The sequence below is a fragment of the Callithrix jacchus genome, chromosome 22 (assembly GCF_049354715.1).
Source record: "Callithrix jacchus isolate 240 chromosome 22, calJac240_pri, whole genome shotgun sequence".
Taxonomy (NCBI): Eukaryota; Metazoa; Chordata; class Mammalia; order Primates; family Cebidae; genus Callithrix; species Callithrix jacchus.
The window spans coordinates 48,938,063-48,964,624 of NC_133523.1; the positions used below are offsets into that span (position 1 = coordinate 48,938,063).

The window sequence follows — 26,562 nt, forward strand, 5'->3', positions numbered from 1 at the left end:
GGAGAGAGAGAGAGAGAGAGAGAGAGAGAGAGAGAGAGAGAGAGAGTGAGAGTGTGTGTGTGTGTGTGTGTGTCTTTAAAAGCACATATGTGTTCCCATTACCTTCCAGCTTAAAACTTATTTCGTGACTTCTGAGTGCTCCTGTGATAAAGACTCAGAAGGCAGGCGGGACACCGTGGCTCACGCCTATAATCCCAGCACCCCGGGAGGCCGAGGCGGGTAGATCACTTGAGGTCAGGAGTTCGAGACCAGCCTGGCCAACGTGGTAAAACTCCACCTCAACTAAACTTACAAAAATTAGCTGGGCGTGGTGTCCAGCATCTCAGTTACTCAGGAGGCTGAGGCAGCACAATCGCTTGAACCTGGGAGGTGGAGGTTGCAGGGAGCCAGAATCATGCCACCGCACTCCAGCCTGGGTGACAGAGTGAGACCCTTTCTCCAAAAAAAAGACAAGACTAGAAGGTTCCTCCTGGGGTGGTCCCTGCCTACCTCTTACCCTCCCCCATCCCGAGGCGGCCTGCATTCCAGGTCCAGCTGTCGCCCAGCTCCTTCAGCCTTCCTCCCTCCGCCCCACTGCAGGACATTTGCACAGGACTTTTTGCCTCCACGTAGTAATAAACTGTTATTGTTTCTTCTTCCTTCTGCCTGGTGAACTCCAACCCCTCCTTCAGGCCTCAGCCTGGAGGCCAGCACGCCTCAGAGAAGCCTGCCCCAGCCTCTGTCGTGCGCACGCCCAGAGCCGTGCTCTTCCGACTGCACCGAGCATATGGTGAGTAGCTGCCACAAGACTGGGGGCTCCGTAAGGGTGGAATCAGTGCTCGGCAGAGTAGAACCACAATCCAGCGGAGCCCCCAGTGGCCTGTGTCGCACGGCTGTGGGGAGGATGAATGAGAAGCAAGCAAAACGAGCTGGAATCGTTGTGAGTCACTCCTTACCCCTCCAGGATCAAGGGGTTCGGCCTCCAGCCTCCCTGGAGCCCAGGCATGGGGTCCGGGCTTCCTTCCACTCACCAAGCTCGGCCAATGGTGGGGAAATGAGGACCGTGCTGCCGGCTCCACAGCTCAGCGTCCATCCACCGTGGCTCTCACATTTGGTTTTCTCTGAGGCTCTGGGCAAATGACACGCTGTCTTTGACCTTAGATCCGTCAACTGCCAAGTGGGCTGTCTAAGTCCACTCTGGCCGCTCTGACAAAATATCTTAGACCAGGCAATTTACACACAACAGAAATTTACCGCTCACCTTCCTGGAGGCTGGAGAGTCCAAGGTCAAGGCGCCGGCGGCTTCGGTGTCTGGCGTGAGTTTGCTCTCCGCTCGGTAGATGGCGCCTTCTTGCTGTGTCCTCACACGGTAGAAGGGCCAAGGGAGCTCCTCTGAGCCGCTTTTATAAGTGCGTGAATCCGGCCAGGCACGGCGGCTCACGCCTGTAATCCCAGCCCTTTGTGAGGCCGAGACAGGTAGATCCCTGAGGTCGGGTGTTCGAGACCAGCCTGGCTAACGTGGTGAAACCTCCATCTCTACTAAAAATGCAAAATTAGTTGGGTGTGGTGGCAGGTGCCTGTGATCCCAGCTACTCAGGAGGCTGAGGCAGGAGAATCTCTTGAACCAGGAGGCAGGGGTTGTACTGTGCTGGGATCATGCCATCGTACTCCAGCCTGGAAGACAAGAGCAAAACTCTGTCTCAAAAAAAATAATAAATAAGGGCATGAATCTCATTCGCAAGGACGAAGCCCTCATGACTTGATCATGTCCCCAAAGCCCTACCCATTTACCTATTTACATGACTTGATCATGTTCCCAAAGCCCTACCCATTTACCTATTTATTATCTATCTGTCTCATCTGTCTATGTCACTATGTCTCCATCCATCTATCCCTCCCTCCCTAGACTGCTCCTCAGACACCCCCCTCTTAGTACTCTCATGTTGGGTTTTAGTTTCCATCACATGAACCTTGAATGGACATTAACATTCAATCCATAACATGGGGGTTACAGTGAGGGCTAAGTTGGGGGAGTCCACAAGTCATGCTCACACCTGTAATCCCAGTGCGTAGGAGGCTGCTGCAGGAGGATGACTTGAGGTCAGGGGTTTGAGACCAGCCAGGCCAACATGGTAAAACCTCATTTCTACTAAAAATACAAAAATTAGCCAGTATGGTAGCATGCACACATCTGTAGTCTCAGCTACTTAGAAGGCTGAGGCAGGAGAATTGCTTGAACCTAGGAGGCAGAGGTTGCAGTGAGCCAAGATGGCATCACTGAACTCCAGTCTAGGTGACACAGCAAGACTCCATCTCAAAAAAGAAAAGTTCTGGGCACGGTGACTCACGCCTGTAATCCCAGCACTTTGGGAGGCCAAGGCGGGCAGATCACTTGAGATCAGGAGTTCTAAACCAGCGTAACCAACACAGTGAAACTCTGTCTCTACTAAAAATACAAATCTTAGCTGGGAGTGATGGCAGCCACCTGTAATCCCAGCTACTTGGGAGGCTGAGGCAGAAGAATCACTTGAACTGGGAGGCTAAGTTTGCAGTGAGCTGAGAGTGTGTCGCTGCACTCCAGCCTGGGCAACACAGCAAGACTCTGTCTCAAAAAAAAAAAAAAAGCAACAAAAAAACCCAAACCCAATCATTAAATACTCAGGATTGTTTGGGGGTGGTAAGCCGGTTGGTAAACTGTTAGTATGTAGAAATTGGCATTCATGGAATATTTACACCATGGGAATTGGCTAATGGTACAAATGCAGGCATTTTTTTTTTTTAATTTTGAAAAGCTGATTTTCCAGCACACCGCTGCTTCTGAGTCCGATTCACGTGCTGCTAACACAGAACCTCCACAGCACTCAATGGTGCAGGAGTGGTTGCTTTCCACGGCCCTCTTCCTGCCGGACTGAGTTCTGCTAGAGCTGAGAGCAGCCTTCATTCATGCCTTGTCCTTCCTTCCATGCCAGGAGCTCAGCAAGGGCAGAATGTGGGAAGTAGACGAGTTCCTCTTTAAAGTTTCCCTTCTCGTTAAGAATAAGTGTGCTAATCACTCTTTCTGAAGCCCTGTCCCATGTAGCTGTTAGACATGCCGTGCTCACAGGCACGTACTGCACTCTGTGTCCTTGTACTTTAACCAAGGTATCTGTGCTGGACGTGCTCACAGGCATGTGCCAGCTCTCCCTTGCTTTTACCTGTTTAGAAAAGTTTTAAGTTATCAGCCAATCGGGTTTTAGTTTAGACTGTGAGGTCTGGCTCCAGCCAACGGAGATCAGACACAGCAGTAAGGATGACCCCAAATGCATAAGGAATAAATTTGTCAGTTTTCCTTTGTTCATTGTACTCTTGGGGCAAGATGGCGAGTGAGGGTACCCTTCCTGCAGTCCAGGAGGTAAAACTCGCGTTGCTGAAAGATCCTTTGTCTCAGTGCTGATTTTTCTTTGCAGCACCGAGCAGCCATGTGGGACAAGCCCACAAGGGGCACCCTGCCCTTGGCATTGCCGACTGTATTCTTTGAGAATCTTATACACTTTTATGTATAAAAGCCATGAAAAGCAAGAAGTAGACCGGGCGCGGTGGCTCAAGCCTGTAATCCCAGCACTTTGGGAGGCCGAGGCAGGTGGATCATGAGGTCAAGAGATCGAGACCATCCTGGTCAAGAAGGGGAAACCCCGTCTCTACTAAAAATGCAAAAATTAGCCGGGCATGGTGGTGGGCGCCTGTAATCCCAGCTACTTGGGGGGCTGAGGCAGGAGAATGGCTTGAACCCGGGAGGCGGAGGCTGCAGTGATCTGAGATCGTGCCATTGCACTCCAGCGACTTGAATGACAGTGAATCTGTCTCAAAAAAAAAAGAAGAAATCTAGATCTTTATGTAAAATTTCTGAAACCCTATATGCCTGCGATTCAATTGGCAATTTTTCAAAGCACTGTGTGGGAATTTAGCTACGTGTGGCAGCACACACCTGTAGTCCCAGTACTCGGGAGGCTGAGGTGGGAGGATTGTTTGAGCCTGGGCAGTGGAGGCCACAGTGAGCTGAGACTGTGCCATTGCACTTCAGCATGAGCAACACAGTCAGACCTCATCTGAACATAAATAAAAAATAAACAAAACACTGTGTGAGCTACAATCTGAAGGCACCAAAAACAATTAGAAACCACAACGCAGCTGGGTGCGGTGGCTCAAGCCTGTAATCCCAGCACTTTGGGAGGCCGAGGCGGGTGGATCATGAGGTCAAGAGATCGAGACCATCTTGGTCAACATGGTGAAACCCCGTCTCTACTAAAAATACAAAAATTAGCTGGGCATGGTGGCGAAATCTCAGCTCACTGCAACCTCCACCTCCTGGGTTCAGGCAATTCTCCTGCCTCAGCCTCCCAAGCAGCTGGGATTACAGGCACACGCCACCACATCTGGCTAATATTTGTATTTTTAGTAGAGACGGGGTTTCACCATGTTGGCCAGGCTGGTCTAGAACTCTTGACCTGAAGTGGTTCTCCCGCCTCAGCCTCCCAAAGTGCTGGGATGACAGGTGTGAACTACTGCGCCTGGCCCTGGGTGTTAGTCCTAACTAAATCCCCAACCCCGAGCGACAGCACGCCCATGTCCTTCAGAGGGTTAACTATAACCGCTTAATTTGGGTCCATGATAAGGAAGAATTGGGCCGTAAGTGTATTAGGTGAATGGGTAATAAGAAAAAAAATAAAATTAAAAAAAAACGGGCTGGGCGCAGTGGCTCAAGCCTGTAATCCCAGCACTTTGGGAGGCCGAGGCGGGTGGATCACGAAGTCAAGAGATCGAGACCATCCTGATCAACATGGTGAAACCCCGTCTCTACTAAAAATACAAAAAATTAGCTGGGCATGGTGGCGCGTGCCTGTAATCCCAACTACTCGGGAGGCTGAGGCAGGAGAATTGCCTGAACCCAGGAGGCGGAGGTTGTGGTGAGCTGAGATCGCACCATTGCACTCCAGCCTGGGTAACAAGAGCGAAACTCCGTCTTAAAAAAAAAAAACTGGTCAAGGGACACTATGGAATATTGAGCACGGTGGCAGACAGGGACCTTTCCTCCAAGCTGAGTTACAGGAAAGAAAGGCACAGGCTTCCCCGCCCATGGTGCTGACCTCCCATCTCAGGTGGGCCAGAGAAAGAACATGTTTGTACAAATTGTTCTTAACCTGTACCAGGACTCTCCCCTCCCTCTTTTCGTGGTTTTACTTTGCATATATGTGGGGAATTCTTCGGTGAGATGGAAAAACAAATATGGATTTCCATTTCAAAATCTTCGGAGTATTTGGCTCTTGTTTTTCTGAGATGGGATCTCACTGTGTCTCCCAGGCCTGAGTGGTCACATCAGGGCTGGCTGCAGCCTCGACCTCCCAGCCTCAAGCGGTCCTCCCACCTCGGCCTCGGGAGCGCTGGGACCACAGGTACACACCATGACACCCTGTTAATTTTTGTATTTTTTTGTAGATGGGGTGTCGCTATGTTGCCAAGGCTGGTCTCAAACTCCTGAGCTCAAGCAACTTGCCCACGCTGGCCTCCCAACGGGCTGGGATCACAGGTGTGGACCGCTGCACCCGGCTGTTTTTATGAATGCCGAACTCCCGGACAACACAGAATGCGGGCATGGATTTTTGGGGCCTGCCTAGCTCCTCGGGGTAAAATGTGTATATTTAGAAAGATACGGCATTTACATCTGCACATTGAACAGGTCCTCACGCTATGGCCCGTCCTCAAGCCACTGTGATACTCAGAGCTCTTTGAGCTCGATTTTTTCATTTTTTTCCAAAACTACTGTGTTGCAGGCTCTTTTTTTTTTTTTTTTTTTTTTGAGACGGAGTCTTGCTCTGTCACCAGGCTGGAGTACAATGGCGCGATCTCGGTTCACTGCAAACTCCGCCTCCTGGGTTCAGGCAATTCTCCTGCCTCAGCCTCCCGAGTAGCTGGGATTACAGGCACGCGCCATCATGCCCAGCTAATTTTTGTATTTTTAGTAGAGCCGGGTTTCACCACGTTGGCCAGGATGGTCTCGATCTCCTGACCTTGAGACAGAGCAAGACTCTGTCCCAAAAAAAATTACACTGTATACCATAAATACATTTCATTTGTATTTGTAAGTTTAAAAATTTTTAAGACAAAAATAAGCAAATACATAAATAAGTAAACAGAAGTTTTTTAAGATGGTGGCCATAATAGAAAGTTATCCACACATAGCTGGCAGGGACATTCTGGGCAAAGCCAATGCCAGAATGCTATCTCTTCCCATTCTTGTCAATATCTACCCGCTTTTCAATTTAACTGATATTATCTGCGCACCTACTGAAAAAAACAGAGGCCAGTTGGGCATGGTGGCTGAACACCTTTAATCCCAGTATTTTGGGAGGCTGAGGTGGGCGGATCATTTGAAGTCAGGAGTTCAAGACCAGCCTGATCAACATGGTGAAATCCCCCCATATCTACTAAAAATACAAAAATTAGCCTGGCATGGTGACGGGCACCTGTAATGCCAGTTACCCAGGAGGCTGAGGTAGGAGAATTGCTTAAACCCAGGAGGTAGGGGTTGCAGTGAGCCACGATTGAGCCACTGCACTCTAGCCTGGGCGACAGAAACTGTCTCAAAAAAAGAAAAGAAAAAAAAAAAAAAAAAAACAGAAAAACAACAGCCAGAAAGGCACGACTCAGCCCACCAACATGGGAGAGCCCGCCATCTCCCAGCTGGCCACCTCTAGTGTGCACCGTTTCCAGCTTCCCTTCTGATTCCGGGTCCCAGGAGGCTGCCGGTTGCTTCTGTACTCTTGTTTTCGTGACTGGACGGCCACTGCCTTTGGAAGGCTGAGGCATCTGCTCATGTCATCTCCTCCCCATCATCCTCATCTGACAAACCCAGGACGTCCTCCCGCCCTGGATGGCTCCCGCCTGAGTCAGCCCGATCCTCTCCACGTGCCCCCACTTGACTCACTCGTGTGAACACAGCGTCAGCCTGGATGATGTGCTTCACATGCGGCTCTCAGCTCTGGACCTCACGTCAGCTCCGCTTCCCTCTGTCTGACTCACCTTGACTCTGCACAGAAATGTTCCCGGGAGGGTCCACGCTGACGCCTCTCTCCCTGAGGCAGATTCCCCTCCGGTAGCCACTTCCACACCTGAATCTTTCCAACAGCGTGATTTCCAGCCTCACCCACCCATCCCTCTTTGAAAAGCTAAGAATTCAACCCTTCCTGTTCAATAATTTGATGAGGTATTTCTCCCACATCAGCAGTATTTTTCCAGCCTCTCCCACGAACTTTCCCTAAGAACTGTAACTTTTTTTCCTTTTCTTTTCTGTTTTGAGATGGAGTCTTGCTCTGTCACCCAGGCTGGGGTGCAATGGTGCGATCTCAGCTCACTGCAACCTCTGTCTCCCAGGTTCAAATGATTCTCCTGCCTCCGCCTCCTGAGTAGCTGGGATTACAGGTGCTCACCACTATGCCTGGCTAATTTAGTATTTTTAGTAGAGATGGAGTTTCACCATATTGGCCAGGATGGTCTCAATCTTCTGACCTCGTGATCCGCCAGCCTCGGCCTCCCAACGTGCTGGGATTATAGGCGTGAGTCACCACACCTGGACTTAAAACTGTAACTTTCTCAAGTAAAACGGGAATCTTTCTGTGGTGCTGATGGAAGTGAAAACTGGTGTGTGATTGTCGAAAGGCAATCTGGTCGGTTACCCAGACCGGAAGGAGAGAGAGAAAAAAAAAAAAGAAAGGCAATCTGGATGTGTATATTAAGAATCCCATGGTTGTAAAATCAGGGTAAAAAAAGAAAAAGAAAAAAAAGAATCCCAGAGGTGGGGTGCAGTGGCTCATGCCTGTAATCCCAGCACTCTGGGAGACCGAGGCAGGTGGATCACCTGAAGTCAGGAGTTCAAGACCAGCCTGGCCAACATGGTGAAACCAGTATGTACTAAAAATACAAAAAGTTAGCTGGGTGTGGTGGTGGGCCCCTGTAATCCCAGCTACTCGGGAGGCTGAGGCAGGAAAATGGCTTGAACCTGGGAGGCAGAGGTTGCAGTGAACTGAGATTGCCCCACCATACTCCAGACTGGGTGACAGAGTGGGACTTCGTCTCAAAAAAAAGGTCCCAGAATATTTTCTTTTTCTTTTTTTTTTTTTTTTGAGATAGAGTTTCGCTCTTGTTACCCAGGCTGGAGTGCAATGACGTGATCACGGCTCACGGCAACCTCCGCCTCCTGGGTTCAGGCAATTCTCCTGCCTCAGCCTCCTGAGTAGCTGGGATTACAGACACGTGCCACCATGCCCAGCTAATTTTTTGTATTTTTTTTTTTTAGTAGAGACGGGGTTTCACCATGTTGACCAGGATGGTCTCGATCTCTTGACCTCGTGATCCACCCACCTCGGCCTCCCAAAGTGCTGGGATTACAGGCGTGAGCCACCGCGCCCGGCCTAATTTTGTATTTTTGGTAAGGACGGGGTTTCTCCATGTTGATCAGGCTGGTCTTGAACTCCTGACCTCAGGTGATCCACCCACCTCGACCTCCCAAAGTGCTGGGATTACAGGTGTGAGCCACCAAGCCCAGCCTATCACAAATATTAAAAAAAAAAAAAAAGAGAGAGAAACAAAACCACAGGGGAACCGTGGTCCGCGGTGATGGTGTCGGGGTATTTGTGTCACAGCCATGGAGTGGTGACAGTAACTAGTGCAGTTCTTGGTATACAGATTATCCCTCAATAATGTGGGTTTACAAATAAATCTAAGTCGGCCCTGAGCGGTTGCTCATGCCTGTAATCTTAGCACTTTGGGAGGCCGAAGTGGGTGGATTCGGTGAGCTCAGGTGTTCGACGCCAGCCTGGGCCACACAGTGAAACCCCATCTCTACTAAAATACAAAAAATTCGCCGGGCAAAGCGGCACACTCCTGTAATCCCAGCTACTCAGAAGGCTGAGGAGGGAGAATTGCTAGAACCTGGAAGGCAGAGGTTGCAGTGAACCGGGATTGTGCCACGGCACCCCAGCCTGGGCAGCAGAGCGAGACTCCATCTCAACTCACTCACTCAGTCAAATGGCTTCAGCAACAGAAGTGTGGTAGGGAGGGGGCAGCGTAGGGGTGGGGGCTGCGAGGCCTTCTGGCCCGGGGCCCTCGGTCTCCCGATGCCCACCTGGGTTTCACGACCCCTCCTGGTGATAGGCGACATAGCAGCTCCCCAACTTCAGGCTTTTCCCCCCACATGCAGGAAGGGAGGGAGAGAGCGGAGGGGGCGAAGGAAGAGGGGGAGGGGGTGAGGGGACGCAGGGAGACAGAACACAGAAGTGAAATGTGGTGAAATGTAAATATTTGGAAAATCAGAATATCTGGGAATGTTTTGAGCAACTTTCCTGTAAGTCTGAAATTATTTCAAAATAAAAAAAATGCCTGTAATCCCAGCACTTTGGGAGGCCGAGGCGGGTGGATCACAAGGTCGAGAGATCGAGACCAAGCTGGTCAACATGGTGAAACCCCATCTCTACTAATAAAAAAATACAAAAAATTAGCTGGGCATGGTGGCGCGTGCCTGTAGTCCCAGCTACTCAGGAGGCTGAGGCAGGAGAATTGTCTGAATGCAGGAGGCGGAGGTTGCCGTGAGCCAAGATCGCACAATTGCACTCCAGCCTGGGAAACAGAGCGAGAAAGAAAGAAATGAGAAGAAACAGACATTTCTTGAGTTTTGCATGTGTGTGTGTGTGTGTGTGTGTGTCTGTGTGTGTGTGTGAGGAGGGGGCAAGCTTTGGACCTACCCCATTTATTTTTCACCATCTAGCTAATGGGCAGCAAGGACTTACCACTTTTCCCTGGCCCTCCCCCGGGCTCCAGGTAACCCAGCTCCAAGCCCTCAGCACGCCCTCTCCTCTGCCTGGTCTCACGTGGAGTGGACGTCACTCCCCCCTCCTCCTTCCTCCTTCCCAGCAAAGCCATTCACACCTTCCTGTCATCTTCGTCATCATCTGGATGAGGAGTGAGGGGCTTAGAGAAACAGCGGAGAGGGGCTCAGGCGCCCATGAGTGTGTCTGTCATCCCCCACCTCTTCTTCTCACTCCATCCGTGTCCTGGGAAGTGGGGGAGGTCTCCCTTTTCCCTTGGGATGAGAAAGGATGGGGTGAGGGCTATGGGGGTGTGTAAAGACAGGACAAGATACGAGTGCCAGCCACAGACCCACAGAGTGCCGGAAGGACGGCCCCACGGCGGAGAGGAGCAGACAGAACCCAGCCAGGACCAGGCCCTCCCTCCGTCCCTTTGAGAGCAGAGGGACAGGTCAGGAGTGAAAGCTCTTCCAGGGTCATTTCCTCTGGAAAGCAGCTGATGTCAGGGCAGAGAGAGCGCGTGCTGCAGAGTCAGGTAAATCAACACGCATGATGGAGAAGAAATGCAGCAACCACACGCTCTTTGTTTTTGTTTTTTTTGAGGTGGGGTTTTGCTCTTGTTGCCCGGGCTGGGGAGCAGTGGGGCTGTCTCGGGTCATGTTCAAGCGATCCTCCTGCCTCGGGCTCCTGAGTGGCTGGGATTACAGGTGTGCACCACCACACCTGGCTAAGTTTGCATTTTTAGTACAGATGGCGTTTTGGTATGTTGGTCAGGCTGGTCTCGAACTCCTGACCTCAGGTGATCCGCCTGCGTTGGCCTCCCAAAGTGCTGGGATTATAGGCGTGAGTCGCCCAACAAGTACTGAGTGAGCTCCAGGCACTGCTTTAGGGGCTGCTGTGGGGTTTCCCATCGTTGGTGCTGTCGACTTTTGGGGCTGGGTCCTTCTCTGAGCCCTGTGGGATGCTGAGCCGCGCCCCCGGCCTCCACCCACGAGATGCCGAGAGTCCTTCCCCAGTCCCAAGTACAAAAGTCTTCAGACTTGGTCAGATGCCCTGGGGTGAGGCTGGGGTGACACTGGGGCAGGGAGTCACTCCCGGTTGAGAACCTCTGGGCTAGGGACGCAGCCATGAACAAGGCACAGTTGACACCCCTCACGGGGTCTCCCCTAGCCGGGGTCAGGGGGAGAGCGACAACTCACAAGGAACAAACAAAAGGGTCCACCGTGCAAGACAGAAGTACAAGGGCTGGAGGGACTGACGGGGCGGAGGGGAAAACAGGGCAACAGAGACGCCGCGTGCCAGTGGAGACCACCCAGGAAGACACGTGCCAAGCCCCCGACGCAGACGAGAGGGAGGGAGGAGAGCCCCGAATAGTGGCAAAGCCTGAAACACCACAGCTGGAACATGAAGGGGCAGAGAATGAGGGGGAAGAGCAGGGTCTACCAGGGGAAACTGAGGCACAGCTGCTTTTTTTTTTTTTTTTCTTTTTCCTGTGATGAGGTGTCCGTCTTGACCTCAGAGACCAGCTATTGAAAGCCCCTGGAGTGGGGCGCGGTGGCTCACGCCTGTAAATCCCAGCACTTTGGGAGGCTGAGGTGGGTGGGTGGATCACCTCAGGTCATGAGTTCAAGACCAGCTTTGCCAAAATCATGAAACCCCTGTCTCTACTAAAAATACAAAAATTAGCGCGCCTGTAGTCCTGGCTACTCGGGAGGCTGAGGCAGGAGAATCGCTTGAACCCAGGAGGCGGAGGTTGCAGTGAGCAAAGATCATGCCATTGCACTCCAGCCTGGGCGACAGATTGAGACTGTCTCAAAAAAAAAGAAAAAAAGAAAGCCCCTGAAGTGGATGACTCTTCCCCACCTGCTTCCTCTCCCTCTCCTCCCTTCCTCCTAATCCCCTCCCTTTCCCCCTCCCTTGTATTGTCTCCTCAGGAGGCATAAAAGCCCAGGGTGGGTACCAGAGTCCAGGCGCTGGAGCCGGGAGCCAGAGAGAGCTTCTGAGAGCAGCCAGCTGCAGCGAGGTGAGAGCCTGGGCCGGGAGGGCCGAGGGCTGGGGGAGTGATGGGGGGCGTGGAGGGATGGGGACAACAGGAGAAACGGCAGCATTGGTGACAGGAAAAAGGTGAGGGGCAGGTACATGGACAGAAGGGTTTGAAGATGGAGTGGAGGAGGCAGTGAGGCAGAAGGCATGGGTGCTGGGGGGACCAGCCGGACCGATCCGATGTTTGAGGAAGGAGAGGGTTAATTCCCCTGGATTTCCTTTTCTTTTTCTTTTCTTTCCTTCCTTCCTTTCTCTTTATTATTTCTTTCTTTTCTTTCTCTCTCTCTCTCTCTCTCCCTCCCTCCCTCCATCTCTCCTTCCCTTCCCTTTTCTTTCTTTTCTTTTCTTTTTGAGACAAAGTCTCACTCTGTTGCCCAGGCTGGAGTGCCATGGCACTATCTAGGCTCACTGCAACCTCCACCTCCCAGGTTCAAGCGATTCACCTGCCTCAGCCTCCTGAGTAGCTGGGGCTGCAGGCCCACACCATCTCACCTGGCTAATTTTTGTATTTTTAGTACAGCCAGGGTTTTGCCGTGTTGCCAGGCTGGTCTCCAACTCCTGACCTCAGGTGATCTGACCTCCTCAGCCTCTCGGTGCTGGGATTGCAGGTGTGAGCCAGGGCACTTGGACTCCCCCGGAGTTCTTAACCCAGGGGCGTTCATGCGTCCTGCTGCTTTTGTTTCTTTCCTATATTTTTGTTCCCAGCTTCCCACACTTACTGGGTTCACCATTTTCCCTCAACCAACTCTCTCGTTTCACCCACATACATACATTTCAAAACGAAGCTTCATAAAAACTTCAGCAAAGGTGGAAGCGTGGCTGGGTGCAGTGGCTCATGGGCAGATCACTGGAAGTCAGGAGTTCAAGACCAGCCTGGCCAACATGGTGAAACCCCCATCCCTCCTAAAAATACAAAAATTAGGCCGGGCGCAGTGGCTCACGCCTGTAATCCCAGCACTTTGGGAGGCCGAGGCGGGTGGATCACGAGGTCAAGAGATCGAGACCATCCTGGTCAACAAGGTGAAACCCCGTCTCTACTAAAAATACAAAAAAAAAAAAAAAATTAGCTGGGCATGGTGGCGCATGCCTGTAATCCCAGCTACTCAGGAGGCTGAGGCAGGAGAATTGCCTGAACCCAGGAGGCGGAGGTTGCGGTGAGCCGAGATCGCGCCATTGCACTCCAGCCTGGGTAACAAGAGCGAAACTCCGCCTCAAAAAAACAAAAACAAACAAACAAAAAATACAAAAATTAGCCGGACACGGTGGTGGGTGCCTGTAATCCCAGCTACACAGGAGGCTGAGGCAGGAGAATCGCAGTGAGCCGAGATCATGCCATTGCACTCTAGCTTGGGCAACAAGAGGGAAACTCCATCTCAAAAACAAAACAAAAAAGCCACAAGGGAGGGGAGATTGCAGGTGAAGGGCTCTATCCAAAAGGAAATCATCGAAGAGCACAGGGCCTTTCTGGAGGTGACGAACAGGTCTTAGCTCCGCGGCTGTGGCAATAACATCAGGACTGTCTGCACACGTCAAACTCCTCAGGATGTGTACATTAAATACGCATCATTGTTGTATCTCAGTGATGCCTCCATAGCTAAAAATCAAATTCCTCTGTCCTTTTTTTTTTTTTTTTTTTTTTCTGAGACGGAGTTTCGCTCTTGTTACCCAGGCTGGAGTGCAATGGCGCAATCTCGGCTCACCGAAACCTCCGCCTCCTGGGTTCAGGCAATTCTCCTGCCTCAGCCTCCTGAGTAGCTGGGATTACAGGCACGCGCCACCATGCCCAGCTAATTTTTTTTGTATTTTTAGTAGAGACGGGGTTTCACCATGTTGACCAGGATGGTCTCGATCTCTCGAACTCGTGATCCACCCGCCTCAGCCTCCCAAAGTGCTGGGATTACAGGCTTGAGCCACCGTGCCCAGTCTCCTCTGTCCTTATTGGAAATGTACCTGGCCCCCAATTTGGAAAATGAGTGATCATTCTCTCCCTGCAGTGTTTTGCGGCTGTAGGCACCTGTCGTCCTGCCCTCGATGGCTCCCTCCGCCCCCCTGGCCCTCCTCCTCATCCTCCTGCTGAGCCTGGCAAAGACTCCGATATCCGCACCTACCCACCAGGTAATACCTCCGCCTCCCTAAGCGCCTCGGAAACCATGGCGTCCCCAAATCCCTGCCCTCTGGGAAGAGTTTTAAAAAATGTTCCTGGCTTGAGTCAGGGGTCCTGGGGAAGAAGCTGAAGTCCTGGAATATGAGAAGAAAGGCAGACACTGACTTCATCTTGGCTCTGAGGATAGAACAGAGTGTGGGTGAAAAATACAAGGTCAGGGTTCAGGGTGCGCAAAGCTAAAACCTCCTCACAGCAAGCGTTGCCCAGAGGTGCAAAAACATGCCTTCGGAGGCAGCTTCTTGTCGCTCCTGTTTTTCAGCCCCTCAGGATGTGTGAGCAGCAGCTAGAAGGCAACTTCAAGTGATACTGGCACCCTTCGGCCAGGCGCGGTGCCTCACAGCTATAATCCCAGCACTTTGGGAAGCTGAGGCGGGCAGATCACCGGAGGTCAGGAGTTCGAGACCAGCCTGACCAACATGGTGAAACCCTGTCTCTAATAAAAATACACAATATTAGCTGGGCGTGGTGGCGTGTGCCTGTGATCCCAGGTACTTGGGAGGCTGAGGCAGGAGAATTTCTTGAACCCAGGAGGCAGTGAGCTGAGATCGCACCATTGCACTCCAGCCTGGGCAACAAGAGCGAAACTCCGTCTCAAAAAAAAAAAAAAGTGGGTCCCGGTATTACTTTTTCTTCTTCTTTTTCGAGACAGCATTTCACTCTTGGGATCACACTTTGTTGTTGTTGATTTTTGGTTTGTTTGAGATGGAGTCTCAGTCTCGCCTCTGCCACCCAGGCTAAAGTGCAGTGGCTTGATCTCAGCTCACCGCAACCTCCGCCTCCTGGGTTCAGGCAATTCTCCTGCCTCAGCCTCCCAAGTAGCTGGGATCACAAGTGCCTGCCACCACGCCTGGCTAATTTTTTGTATTAAGAAGAGATGGTGTTTCACCACGTTGGCCAGGCTGGTCTTGAACTCCTGACCTCCGGGCTCCAAGTGATCCGCCCACCTTGGCCTCTCAAAGCACTAGGATTACAGGTCTCAGCCACCGCACCCAGCCTGGGGCGACACTTTGAAAACCTGTGATTGCATACCTCCACAGTGTGGGCTGTAGAGGTTGGGTTGAGTTTGAAATCTGGGATCTGTGATTTTCGAGCTGTGTGACTTCAGGCACATTGCTTAACCTCTCTGGTCTCTGAATGGATCTTCTTTGTCCAGTTCCAGCACTATAAAAGTTAACAGTGTTAACTCAGATGGCAGACAGCTCTCATTATTTAGCCAAGAGGATTTAATAATTAAGAGATGTTGGCCGGACACGGTGGCTCACGCCTGTGATCCCAGCACTTTGGGAGGCCCAGGCGGGTGGATCACGAGGTCAAGAGATCGAGACCATCCTGCTCAACAAGGTGAAACCCCATCTCTACTAAAAATACAAAAAATTAGCTGGGCACGGTGGCGCGTGTCTGTAATCTCAGCTACTCAGGAGGCTGAGGCAGGAGAATTGCCTGAACCCAGGAGGCGGAGGTTGCAGTGAGCCGAGATCGCGCCATTGCACTCCAGCCTGGGTAACAAGAGCGAAACTCCGTCTCAAAAAGAAAAAAGAAAAAGAGAGAGATGTTGGTCTGGGGATACATACAGTTTCAGTTGGAGGGGAGGAATGAACATGGTGGCGTTGTTGATAACAATATGTCGTATACTTGAAAACTGCTAAGAGAATAGATGGATGTTCAGTGTTCCCGCCACAGAAGGGACAAGCACGTGACGTAATGCAGACACTAATTAACTTGAGGGAGTCACTCCACAATGTGGACGTATTTCTACACATGTTGTGCACCATGCCTAGATTTAAAATGCAAATTTTCTCTGCCAATTAAAAAAAAAGCATCCAGGCACAGTGGTTCACCCCTGAAATTCCAGTACTTTGAGCAGCTAAGACTAAAGGACTGCTTGAGTCCAGGAGTTGGAGAGCAGCCTGGGCAACATAGTGAGACCCTCCATCTCTTAAAAAAAAAAATTAATGGCCTGGCGTGATGGCTCACACCTGTAATCCCAGCACTTTGGGAGGCCAAGGCAGGTGGATCACAAGGTCAGCAGATTGAGACCATCCTGGTTAACACGGTGAAACCCTGTCTCTACTAAAAACACAAAAAATTAGCCGGGCGTGCTGATGGCCACCTGTCGTCCCAGCTACTTGGGAGGCTGTGGCCGGGGAATCACTTGAACCCAGGAGGCAGAGGTTGCAGTGAGCCAACATCGCGCCACTGCACTCCAGCCTGGGTTGACAGAGTGAGACTCCGTTTCAAAAAAAAATTAGCTGGGTATGGTTGTGCGTGACGGTAGTCCCAGCTACTCAAGAGGCTGAGGCAGGAGAATTGCTTGAACCCAGGAGGTTGAGGTTGCAATGAGCTGAGATGGTGCCACTGCACTCCAGCCGGGGCGGAAGAGCAAGACTCTATCTCAAAGAAACAACAAACAGAAAAAGAACAGAAAGGAAAGGAAAGAAATGCTGACCACAGCAGCCACAGAGAGGACCCAGGCTTGGCACCCGCTGCCCTGCGCTGGGACAACAGCTCTCCTCCGTGCTGGCTGGGTTCTTGCCAGGATATTTGTTTATTTTATTTTATTTTGAGACGGAGTTTCTCTCTTGTTACCCAGGCTGGAGTGCAATGGCGCGATCTCGGCTCACCGCAACCTCCGCCTCCTGGGTTCAGGCAATTCTCCTGCCTCAGCCTCCCAAGTAGCCGGGATTACAGGCACGCGCCACCATGCCCAGCTAATTTTTGTATTTTTAGTAGAGACGGGGTTTCACCATGTTGACCAGGATGGTCTCGATCTGTTGACCTTGTGATCCACCCGCCTCGGCCTCCCAAAGTGCTGGGATTACAGACGTGAGCCACCGTGCCTGGCCGCTACTTCCCATCTTACAGAGTGGAACACTGTAGCGAAAATATTCAGTGCACATCCTCCTCAAGAGTCTGGAATCTACTGACTGCGCAGGAGTGGAGGCTCAGGCTTGTCATCCCAGCACTTTAGGAGGCTGAGGTGGGCAGATCTCCTGAGGTCAGGAGCTGGAGACCAGCCTAGACAACATGGTGAAACCCCGTCTCTATTAAATATACAAAAATTAGCTGGACATGGTGGGAGGGAGGCCAAGGTTGCAGTGAGCCGAGATAGCACCACAACACTCCAGCCTGGGTGACCCAGTGAGGTGTGAGACTCCATCTCAAAAAAAAAAAAAGCGTCTGTAATCTCTCTGGGTTTGAGTCCATGCTGTGCTACTTAGCGTGTTGCAATTCCCTGAATCTTTCTGGTCTCAACAGCTTCTTTCTAGTGAAGCTAATAGTAAGTTTTACCCACCAGGGTTGCTGGGAGGGTTGTTAAATAAACATGTCAAGGCCGGGCGCGGTGGCTCAAGCCTGTAATCCCAGCACTTTGGGAGGCCGAGGCGGGTGGCCACCGCACCCAGCTGCAGCCTTGATCTCTCCGTGCCTCAGTTTCCTCATCTGTGACAGTGAGTGTTTGGAGGACTGAGTTATTAATAGAACAATAGGTGGTGCGTAGCAGGCACCGTGTAACGATTAGCTGCTACTGTTTTTTTCTCTTTTCCTCCATTCATCTCTCCCCATCTCCCCACTTGCATCTTCCCTGGGCATTAGGTGTGCCCATGGCCACGTGCTGACTAGTGAGCATTAAATCATACACGAGGTCAACATATCGAGACCATCCTGGTCAACATGGCGAAACCCCGTCTCTACTAAAAATACAAAAAAGTAGCTGGGCATAGTGGCGCGTGCCTGTAATCCCAGCTACTCGGGAGGCTGAGGCAGGAGAATTGCCTGAACCCAGGAGGCGGAGGTTGCGGTGAGCCGAGCTCACCCCATTGCACTCCAGCCTGGGTGACAAGAGCGAAACTCCGTCTCAAAAAAAGGAAATAAATAAAATAAAATAAACATGTCAAGAGCTGGGAACTAGAGCTGGGCTGACGGGCATGCAACCTGTGCCGTTCCCTGGGTCCCGAGCTTGGTTGAACGTTCTTTTGTCACCAGCTTGAAATTCGGAATCCTTTTTGAAGAATGGGCCCCATATTTTCTCTTTGCACTGGACCCCACACATTCCGTAGCCAGTCCTGCTTAGAATAGATGCCGGCATAGGGTAAGCCCACAGTAAATGTTGGGCAATATCATTCTCAAAGGGACTTGATGATCTATGACCGTACCCTACACAGGGAAAGAATTTACAGTGGTGCTTCTTTAAGTTTTATTACGGTATAATTAACATGCAAAAAATGGCTGGATGTGGTGGCTCATGCCTATAATCCCAGCACTTTGACAGGGTGAGGCAGGCGGATCACCTGAGGTTGGGGGTTTGAGATCAGCCTGACCAACATGGAGAAACTCTCTCTACTAAAATTACAAAATTAGCTGGGCGTGGTGGTACATGCCTGTAATCCCAGCTACTCAGGAGGCTGAGGCAGGAGGATCGCTTGAACGTGGGAGGCGGAGGTTGTGGTGAGCTGAGATCGCACCACTGCACTCCAGCCTGGGCAACAAAAGCAAAACTCCATCTCAAAACCAAAAAATGACAGAAAATGCACACATTGAATGTATGCATCTCAAAGCGTTTGGAGCTACACATACACCTGTGACACCGTCACCACAGCCGAAGTCCTGAATGTATCCATCGCCACCTCCAGAAAGGCCCGTGTTCTTGTGTGTGTGTCTGCAGATGTTTTGGTAAGAATCCTTATCACGAGATCTAGTTTCATATTTTTACTTATTTATTGAGACAGGATCTTGCTCTGTCACCCAGGTTGGAGTGCAGGGGTTTGATCATAGCTCACTGCAGCCTCAAACTCCTGAGCTCAAGCGGTCCTCTTACCTACAGGTGCACGCCACCATGCCTAGCTAATTTCTTATTTTATTTTTCTGAGACGAAGTCTCACTCTGTTGCCCAGGCTGGAGTACAGCGGTGCAATCCCGGCTCACTGTAACCTCCACGTCCCGCATTCAAGCGATTCTCCTGCCTCAGCCTCCCAAGTAGCTGACATTACACCCCACTAATTTTTTTCTTTTTAGTAGAGATGGGGTTTCTCCATGTTGTCCAGGCTGGTCTCGAACTTTTGACCTCAGGTGATCCGGCCACCTCAGCCTCCCAAAGTGCTGGGATTACAGGCGTGAGCCACCATGCCCAGCCTGGTTTTTGTGTTTTTTGTAGAGGCGAGGTTTTGCCACGTTGCCCAGGCTGGCCTTGAACTCCTGTTCTCAAGCCATCCTTCTGCTTCCGCCTCCGAAAATGCTAGGATGACGGGCGTGAGCACCACGCCCAGCCTTAACATGTCTCTAAAGTGCCCCACACCGTGTTGCTGGCTGCAGGCACGACGTGCCCACGACCTCTAGGACCTCTTTATCCTGAATAACTGAAACTGTCCATGTTGATTTCTCTCCCCGCCAACCCCTGATAACCCCTTTCTCCTCGCACAGCAGAACCCTTTAAGCTTTCTTTCCAGGCAAAGTTGCTTCGTCTCAGGACACCCTCAGTTTCCTCATCGGTGGACTGGGGATTAAAGTGAACCTGCTCCACAGCCTAGTGGGAAGGTGGTTATGGTGACCCACGTCACCCTGGACCTGTGGGATGCCTGCCACCCTTTCTGTCTGCCTGAGTCTTGATTTCTGCTTCTCTATCCAGGGGCGAGGAGGCTGGACCCTCAACAGCGCTGGCTACCTTCTGGGTCCCGGTGAGTGAGGCTGCTCTCAGCTCGCCACCCCTGGCCTGAGTCTGCCTGCTTGCTGCAAGCCGTGAGTTTGTGGCTTGTAAAGACCCTCACCCACATTCACTGAGACCCATGGGTTTATCTGCAGACCTGTCTCAAGGGTTAGTCTAGGCGGAGCGATGGGTGTGTGGACTTGAACCAGAGCCTTGGGCGCAAATCCCAGCTCTGCTTGGTTTGCAACCTTCATCCCTCTCTCTCTCTCTCTTTTTTTTTTTTTTGACAGAGTCTCACTCTGTCACACAGGCTGGAGTTCAATGGTGCAATCTTGGCTCACTGCAACCTCCATCTCCTGGGTTCAAGCAGTTATCCTCCCTCGGCCTCCTGAGTAGCTGAGATTACAGGTGTCTGCCAACCCATGCCTGGCTATTTTTTTTTTTTTTTTGTATCTTTAGTAGAGACGGAGGTTTCATCATGTTGGTCAGGCTGGTCTCGAACTCCTGACCTTGTGATCTGCCCACCTTGGCCTCCCAAAGTGCTGGGATTACAGGCATGAGCCACCGCACCCAGCCGCAGCCTTGATCTCTCCGTGCCTCAGTTTCCTCATCTGTGCCAGTGAGTGTTTGGAGGACTGAGTTATTAATAGAACAATAGGTGGTGCGTAGCAGGCACCGTGTAACGATTAGCTGCTACTCTTTTTTTTCTCTTTTCCTCCATTCGTGTCTCCCCGTCTCCCCACTTGCATCTTCCCTGGGCATCAGGTGTGCCCATGGCCACATGCTGACTAGTGAGCATTAAATCAGTAAAATACCGAGGTTCCCGTGGTGCTCAAGGTAGGTTTCAGCCTGAGCTTCATACACGGAAACCCCGGCTCCAGAGACAGTGCGGCAGAGCAGAAGGGACGTGAGATGTGGAGCCGGACAGAGGTGGGTTCAAAGCCGGTCCTGCCGTTAGCAGCAGTGTAATTTTCAGTGAGTGACCCCACTCTCAGCCACGGGTGGGAACAGCCAACAGGCACCCCGTCCTACAGCGGTGGAGGCGCCGCGTCCAGTGAGCCGTGCTGTGGAATCGCTGGATTATGTGTTCACCGACCAGCTGCTCTTGCTCTCTCCACCCCCATCCAGTCCTCCACCTTCCCCAGACGGGTGACCAAGACCGGGACAGGGAGGCCGCCCTGGTGATCCTGGACCTGTGGAAGGCCATCGGTGAGTGAACGGGGACTTTTAGACGTCTTCTCCGGCGTCCTTGTCCGCCGGCTCTCTGCTGGCTTTGGAAATGGGTCGATGTGAGCTCTGGCCCTCACCCTGTCACTTACTATGTGGGGAGCCTCAGGCAGGTGATGCCTTTCCTTCAGGCTTCTGTGCAGTCTCCCGGAGCCCGCGCTTGCTTTAATGCCATTTGTCACCAACTTGAAATTCTGAATCGTTTTTGAACCACGGGCCGCATACTTCCTCTTTGCCTCACCAGAGTCCTCACCAGAGTCCTCCAATTTGAAATGCATAAATGGAATAAACTCAGGGTTTAGTTGCATGACTCAGTGAGAAAATGCACATGTGTTTCCTGGAACTGTCTAGCATATGGTAGAAATGAAACGGGTCGGCCGGGCGCGGTGCCTCACGCCTCTAATCCCAGCACATTGGGAGGCCACGGCAGGTGGATCACCTGAGGTCAGGAGTTCAAGACCAGCCTGGCCGACGTGGTGAAACCCCATCTCTACTAAAAATACAAATACCAGCCTGGCATGGTGACAGACACCTGTAATCCAGCTACTCAGGACACTGAGGCAGGAGAATCACTTGAACCCGGGAGGTGGAGGTTGCAGTGAGCCGAGATGGAGCCACTGCGCTGCAGCCTGGGTGACACAGTGAGGCTCCATCTCAAAAAAGAAGAAAAAAAAAGAAATGAATTGGGTCGTGGCTGTTAAGAGTCAATACTCCCCGTCCGCCATGTCTCTTCCTATCTCTAGTCAGGTGACCAGATACTCTTTCTGGGGTTCCCCCCTCCTTCCCATTCTACATCTCAAAGGACCGAATTGCAGAGGTGCCGGGGGGTGTGGACACTTGAATGTGCACACTGTGAAAGCCACACGTGACTTCAACACAGCCTCATCCTTGTCCCTAACACTGGTGGGAAATGAAGAGAATTTAGGGCACGGCTTCTCAGCTCGGGCACAACTGGCGTTTGGGGCTGGATAATTCCCTGCTCTGGGGGCCAGTCCTGCGCATCACAGGATGTTCACACGGTCTGTGGGTTCTACTCGTTACACACTAGTCACATTCCTTCTTCGAAATTTTTTTTTTTTTTTTGCGACAGAGTCTCGCTCTGTTGTTCAGGCTGGAGTGCAGTGGCGTGATCCTGGCTCACTGCAACCTCTGCCTCCTGGGTTCAAGCGATTCTCCTGCCTCAGCCTCCTGAGTAGCTGGGATTACAGGCACCCACCACCATGCCCAGCTAATTTTGGATTTTTAGTAGAGATGGGGTTTCACTGTGTTGGCCAGGCTGATCTCAAACGACTAACCTCAGGTGATCCGCCTGCCTCGGCCTCCCAGAGTGCAGGGATTACAAGTGTGAGCCACCGCACTTGGCCTTATATACTTTTTAAACGTTTATTGTAGGTTACGGGGTACATATGCAGGTTTTGTTATACAGGAAAACTTGTGTCACGGGGGTTTGTTGGACAGATTATTTCATCACCCAGGTACCAAGCTGAGTGAGCAATCACGATTCTTTCCTGCTCCTCTCCCTCCTCCCCTCGCCCACATCCGGTGGGCCCATCGTCTGCTGTTCCCTCTGTATGTCCGTGGGTTCTCATCATTTAGCTGCCACTTATACGTGAGAATGTGAACGCTGTGTTTTTGTTTGTAGATGGGCTTCCCTATTCCCGCGCTCAGCAGGCCTCCAAGAGGACTCTGATGGAGACTTCTGCCAAGCCAGAGACGGGAGGTAAAGCAGGAAACACAGAGGAGAGACACAGACAGAAGGGCAGGCAGAGCTTTGAGGGTAACGGAAAAAAGGGAGGGAACTGGAGCCAACCATGGACCTCCTCAGCTATACCCACAGCCCCTACCCCGTCCACTCACCATCACACACAGCCCCTACCCCGTCCACTCACCCTCACACACAGCCCGGACCCCATCCACTCACCCTCACACACAGCCCCTACCCCGTCCACTCACCCTCACACACAGCCCCTACCCCGTCCACTCACCCTCACACACAGCCCATACCCAGTCCACTCACCCTCACACACAGCCCCTACCCCATCCACTCACCCTCACACACAGCCCCTACCCCGTCCACTCACCCTCACATACAGCCCCTACCCCGTCCACTCACCCTCACACACAGCCCCTACCCCGTCCACTCACCCTCACACACATCCCCCACCCCATCCACTCACCCTCACACACAGCCCCTACCCCGTCCACCCACCCTCACACACAGCCCCCACCCCGTCCACTCACTCTCACACACAGCCCCTACCCCGTCCAGTCACCCTCACACACAGCCCCCACCCCGTCCACTCACCATCACACACAGCCCCTACCCCGTCCACTCACCCTCACACACAGCCCCCACCCCGTCCACTCACCCTCACACACAGCCCGGACCCCATCCACTCACCCTCACACACAGCCCCTACCCCGTCCACTCACCTTCACACACAGCCCCTACCCCGTCCACTCACCCTCACACACAGCCCCTACCCCGTCCACTCACCATCACACACAGCCCCTACCCCGTCCACTCACCCTCACACACAGCCCCTACCCCGTCCACTCACCATCACACACAGCCCCTACCCCGTCCACTCACCATCACACACAGCCCCTACCCCGTCCACTCACCCTCACACACAGCCCCTACCCAGTCCACTCACCCTCACACACAGCCCCTACCCCGTCCACTCACCCTCACACACAGCCCCTACCCCGTCCACTCACCCTCACACACAGCCCCTACCCCGTCCACTCACCATCACACACAGCCCCTACCCCGTCCAGTCACCCTCACACACAGCCCCTACCCCGTCCACTCACCCTCACACACAGCCCCTACCCCGTCCACTCACCCTCACACACAGCCCCTACCCCGTCCACTCACCATCACACACAGCCCCTACCCCGTCCAGTCACCCTCACACACAGCCCCTACCCCGTCCACCCACCCTCACACACAGCCCCTACCCCGTCCACTCACCCTCACACACAGCCCCTACCCCGTCCACCCACCCTCACACACAGCCCCTACCCCGTCCACTCACCCTCACACACAGCCCCTACCCCGTCCACTCACCATCACACACAGCCCCTACCCCGTCCAGTCACCCTCACACACAGCCCCTACCCCGTCCACTCACCCTCACACACAGCCCCTACCCCATCCACTCACCATCACACACATCCCCGACCCCGTCCACTCACCCTCACACACAGCCCCTACCCAGTCCGCTCATCCTCAAATGTGAATCCCCATCCTGGCCTCGACTGCTCCCTTGAACTCTCTTCCTTCACCTCCCATCCCGCCTCGTGGTCCGGCTCTCCTTTCCACTCTCCATCTAGCACTTCCACAATCAGGACCCCACACCCAGCCTTGACCTGCTCCAGTGTCACCCCCAAGCTTAACCTTAGCTGCAACATCAACCTCAAACCCCACACACTGACCTCGTGGTTCACTTCCAACTTCAGCCTCTCTCCTAAATAAGACCTTCATTTCCTGCATTGTCTTCTTCTTCTTTTTTTTTTTTTTTAACATGGAGTCTTACTCTGTCGCCCAGGCTGGAATGAAGTGACATGACCTTGGCTCACTGCAACGTCTGCTTCCTGGGTTCAAGCGACTCTCCTGCCTCAGCCTCCCGAGTATCTGGGATTACATGCACACGACACCGCACCTGGCTAATTTTTGTATTTTTAGTAGAGACGGGGTTTCGCCATGTTGGCCAGGCTGGTCTCAAACTCCTGACCTCAATCCACCTGCCTCTGCCTCCCAAAATGTGGGGATTACAGGCGTGAGCCACCGCGCCCGGCCTATACGAGTGGGGGCCTTTGTGTTACGCACTGCCTAGCACAATGCATGGCACATAGTAGGTACTTGGTAAATATTTGTTAAGGGAATGTATTAAATGATCCAAACACAGCCTTCGGCTGCCCTCTTCCCACCCAGTCATGAGCTCAGCAGAGGCCCCAACCCCTGCTTTTCCAGCTTTCCTTTCACTGGACTTCCACCCCAACCCCCGCTCCTTCTTAGCCCTATCCCAAATCTTGGAAACGCTATGTCCTTATTTCAGCTCCACTAACTGATTTCCAAAGCATGTACTGGACAATGCCGGATAAAATACACGCCCTGAATTCACTAATTTCCTCCTTCACCTCAAGGACATTCTGACTCCTGAAAACACCCACCACCACCTTCTTAAAATGGGGATGAAAAGGGAAAATATGTGGGGAGAGGAAAATGAAGGAAAGCGGCCAGGTGCAGTGGCTCAGGCTTGTAATCCCAGCGCTTTGGGAGGCTGAGGCGCGTGGATCACCTGAGGACAGGAGTTCAAGACCAGCCCAGCCTACTTGGTGAAACCCCATCTCGGCCGGGCGCGGTCACTCACGCCTGTAATCCCAGCACTCTGGGAGGCTGAGGCGGGTGAATCATGAGGTCAAGAGATTGAGACCATCCTGGTCAACATGGTGAAATCCCATCTCTACCAAAAATACAAAAAATTAGCCAGGCACGGTGGCGCGTGCCTGTAATCCCAGCACTTTGGGAGGCCGAGGCGGGCGGATCACGAGGTCAAGAGATCGAGACCATCCTGGTCAACATGGTGAAATCCCATCTCTACTAAAAATACAAAAAATTAGCTGGGCACGGTGGCGCGTGCCTGTAATCCCAGCTACTCAGGAGGCTGAGGCAGGAGAATTGCCTGAACCCAGGAGGTGGAGGTTGCGGTGAGCCGAGATCGCGCCATTGCACTCCAGCCTGGGTAACAAGAGCGAAACTCCGTCTCAAAAAAAAAAAAAAAACATCTCTACTAAAAATAGAAAAATTAGCCAGGTGCATTGGCTCACGCCTGTAATCCCAGCTACTTGGGAGGCTGAGGCAGGAGAATGGCTTGAACCCGGGAGGCGGAGTTTGCAGTGAGCCGAGATCATGCCACTGCACTCCAGCCTGGCGAAAGAGCAAGACTCCATGTAAAGACAAAAATAAATAAATAAACAAATAGGAAAAGGAAAGAGAGAGGGAAAAGAAAAGGCGGCTCTCAGATGACCTAAAGAGATCTTCCTCTCTAGTTTCATTCCCAACCTCAAGAACCTGGTTTGGGGAGCGACAGTGAGAAAAACCAGTTCACCTCCTTTTCTCCCACAGATCTGGGCATGCTCAGCGGGAACATTCCCAAGGAGCAAGACGTCTGAAGTCACAGATATCTACGAATCCCTGTTCCTCTCCTCCTCCGGCTCCTTCTGTTCCTTCTGAAACCCTTTCTAGGTACCCTAGGCTGCGACTCAGATCCTCAAGTTAAGTCCTCGGGTCTCACGAAGACGTTGGGAAGCACTTGCCTTACTCTAAAACACTTCTGGCGTGGGTTAGGTTTGATTGATTCATTCTTGGAATCAGTATAACGTGTTGTTAATGAGGCAATGGCAATCTGAGGACTGTTTGGAAGATTCTGGGGTAATCAGGGAATTTTCCTGCAACACATTGAAAGTAATCGTGTTCTTTAGAATCATTCCAAGTATAACATGAGCTGTTGAGTAATACAAATAACGCTGTTAAGTCTGAGAGTCTGTGTCTTGACTTGAAAACGTTCTTCAAAGTAGCCTACTTTTATCCACGGGAGTCTCCTCCAGAAATAAAGGGAGGCAGTTTGAAGCAGAATGGAGAGAATAAAATATTTCTTGTCAAATCA

General features: G+C 52.1%; 1 protein-coding gene across 1 annotated transcript; it reads left to right on the top strand.

The window, feature by feature from the left end:
- Positions 1-26,562, top strand: GALP (galanin like peptide). The gene is made up of 7 exons (XM_035286333.3): positions 1-769; positions 11,750-11,838; positions 13,853-13,973; positions 19,643-19,691; positions 20,789-20,869; positions 22,530-22,607; positions 26,022-26,562. The coding sequence occupies exons 3-7, from the start codon at positions 13,890-13,892 to the stop codon at positions 26,066-26,068; spliced, it is 339 nt and encodes a 112-aa protein (XP_035142224.2). The 5' UTR covers positions 1-769; positions 11,750-11,838; positions 13,853-13,889; the 3' UTR covers positions 26,069-26,562.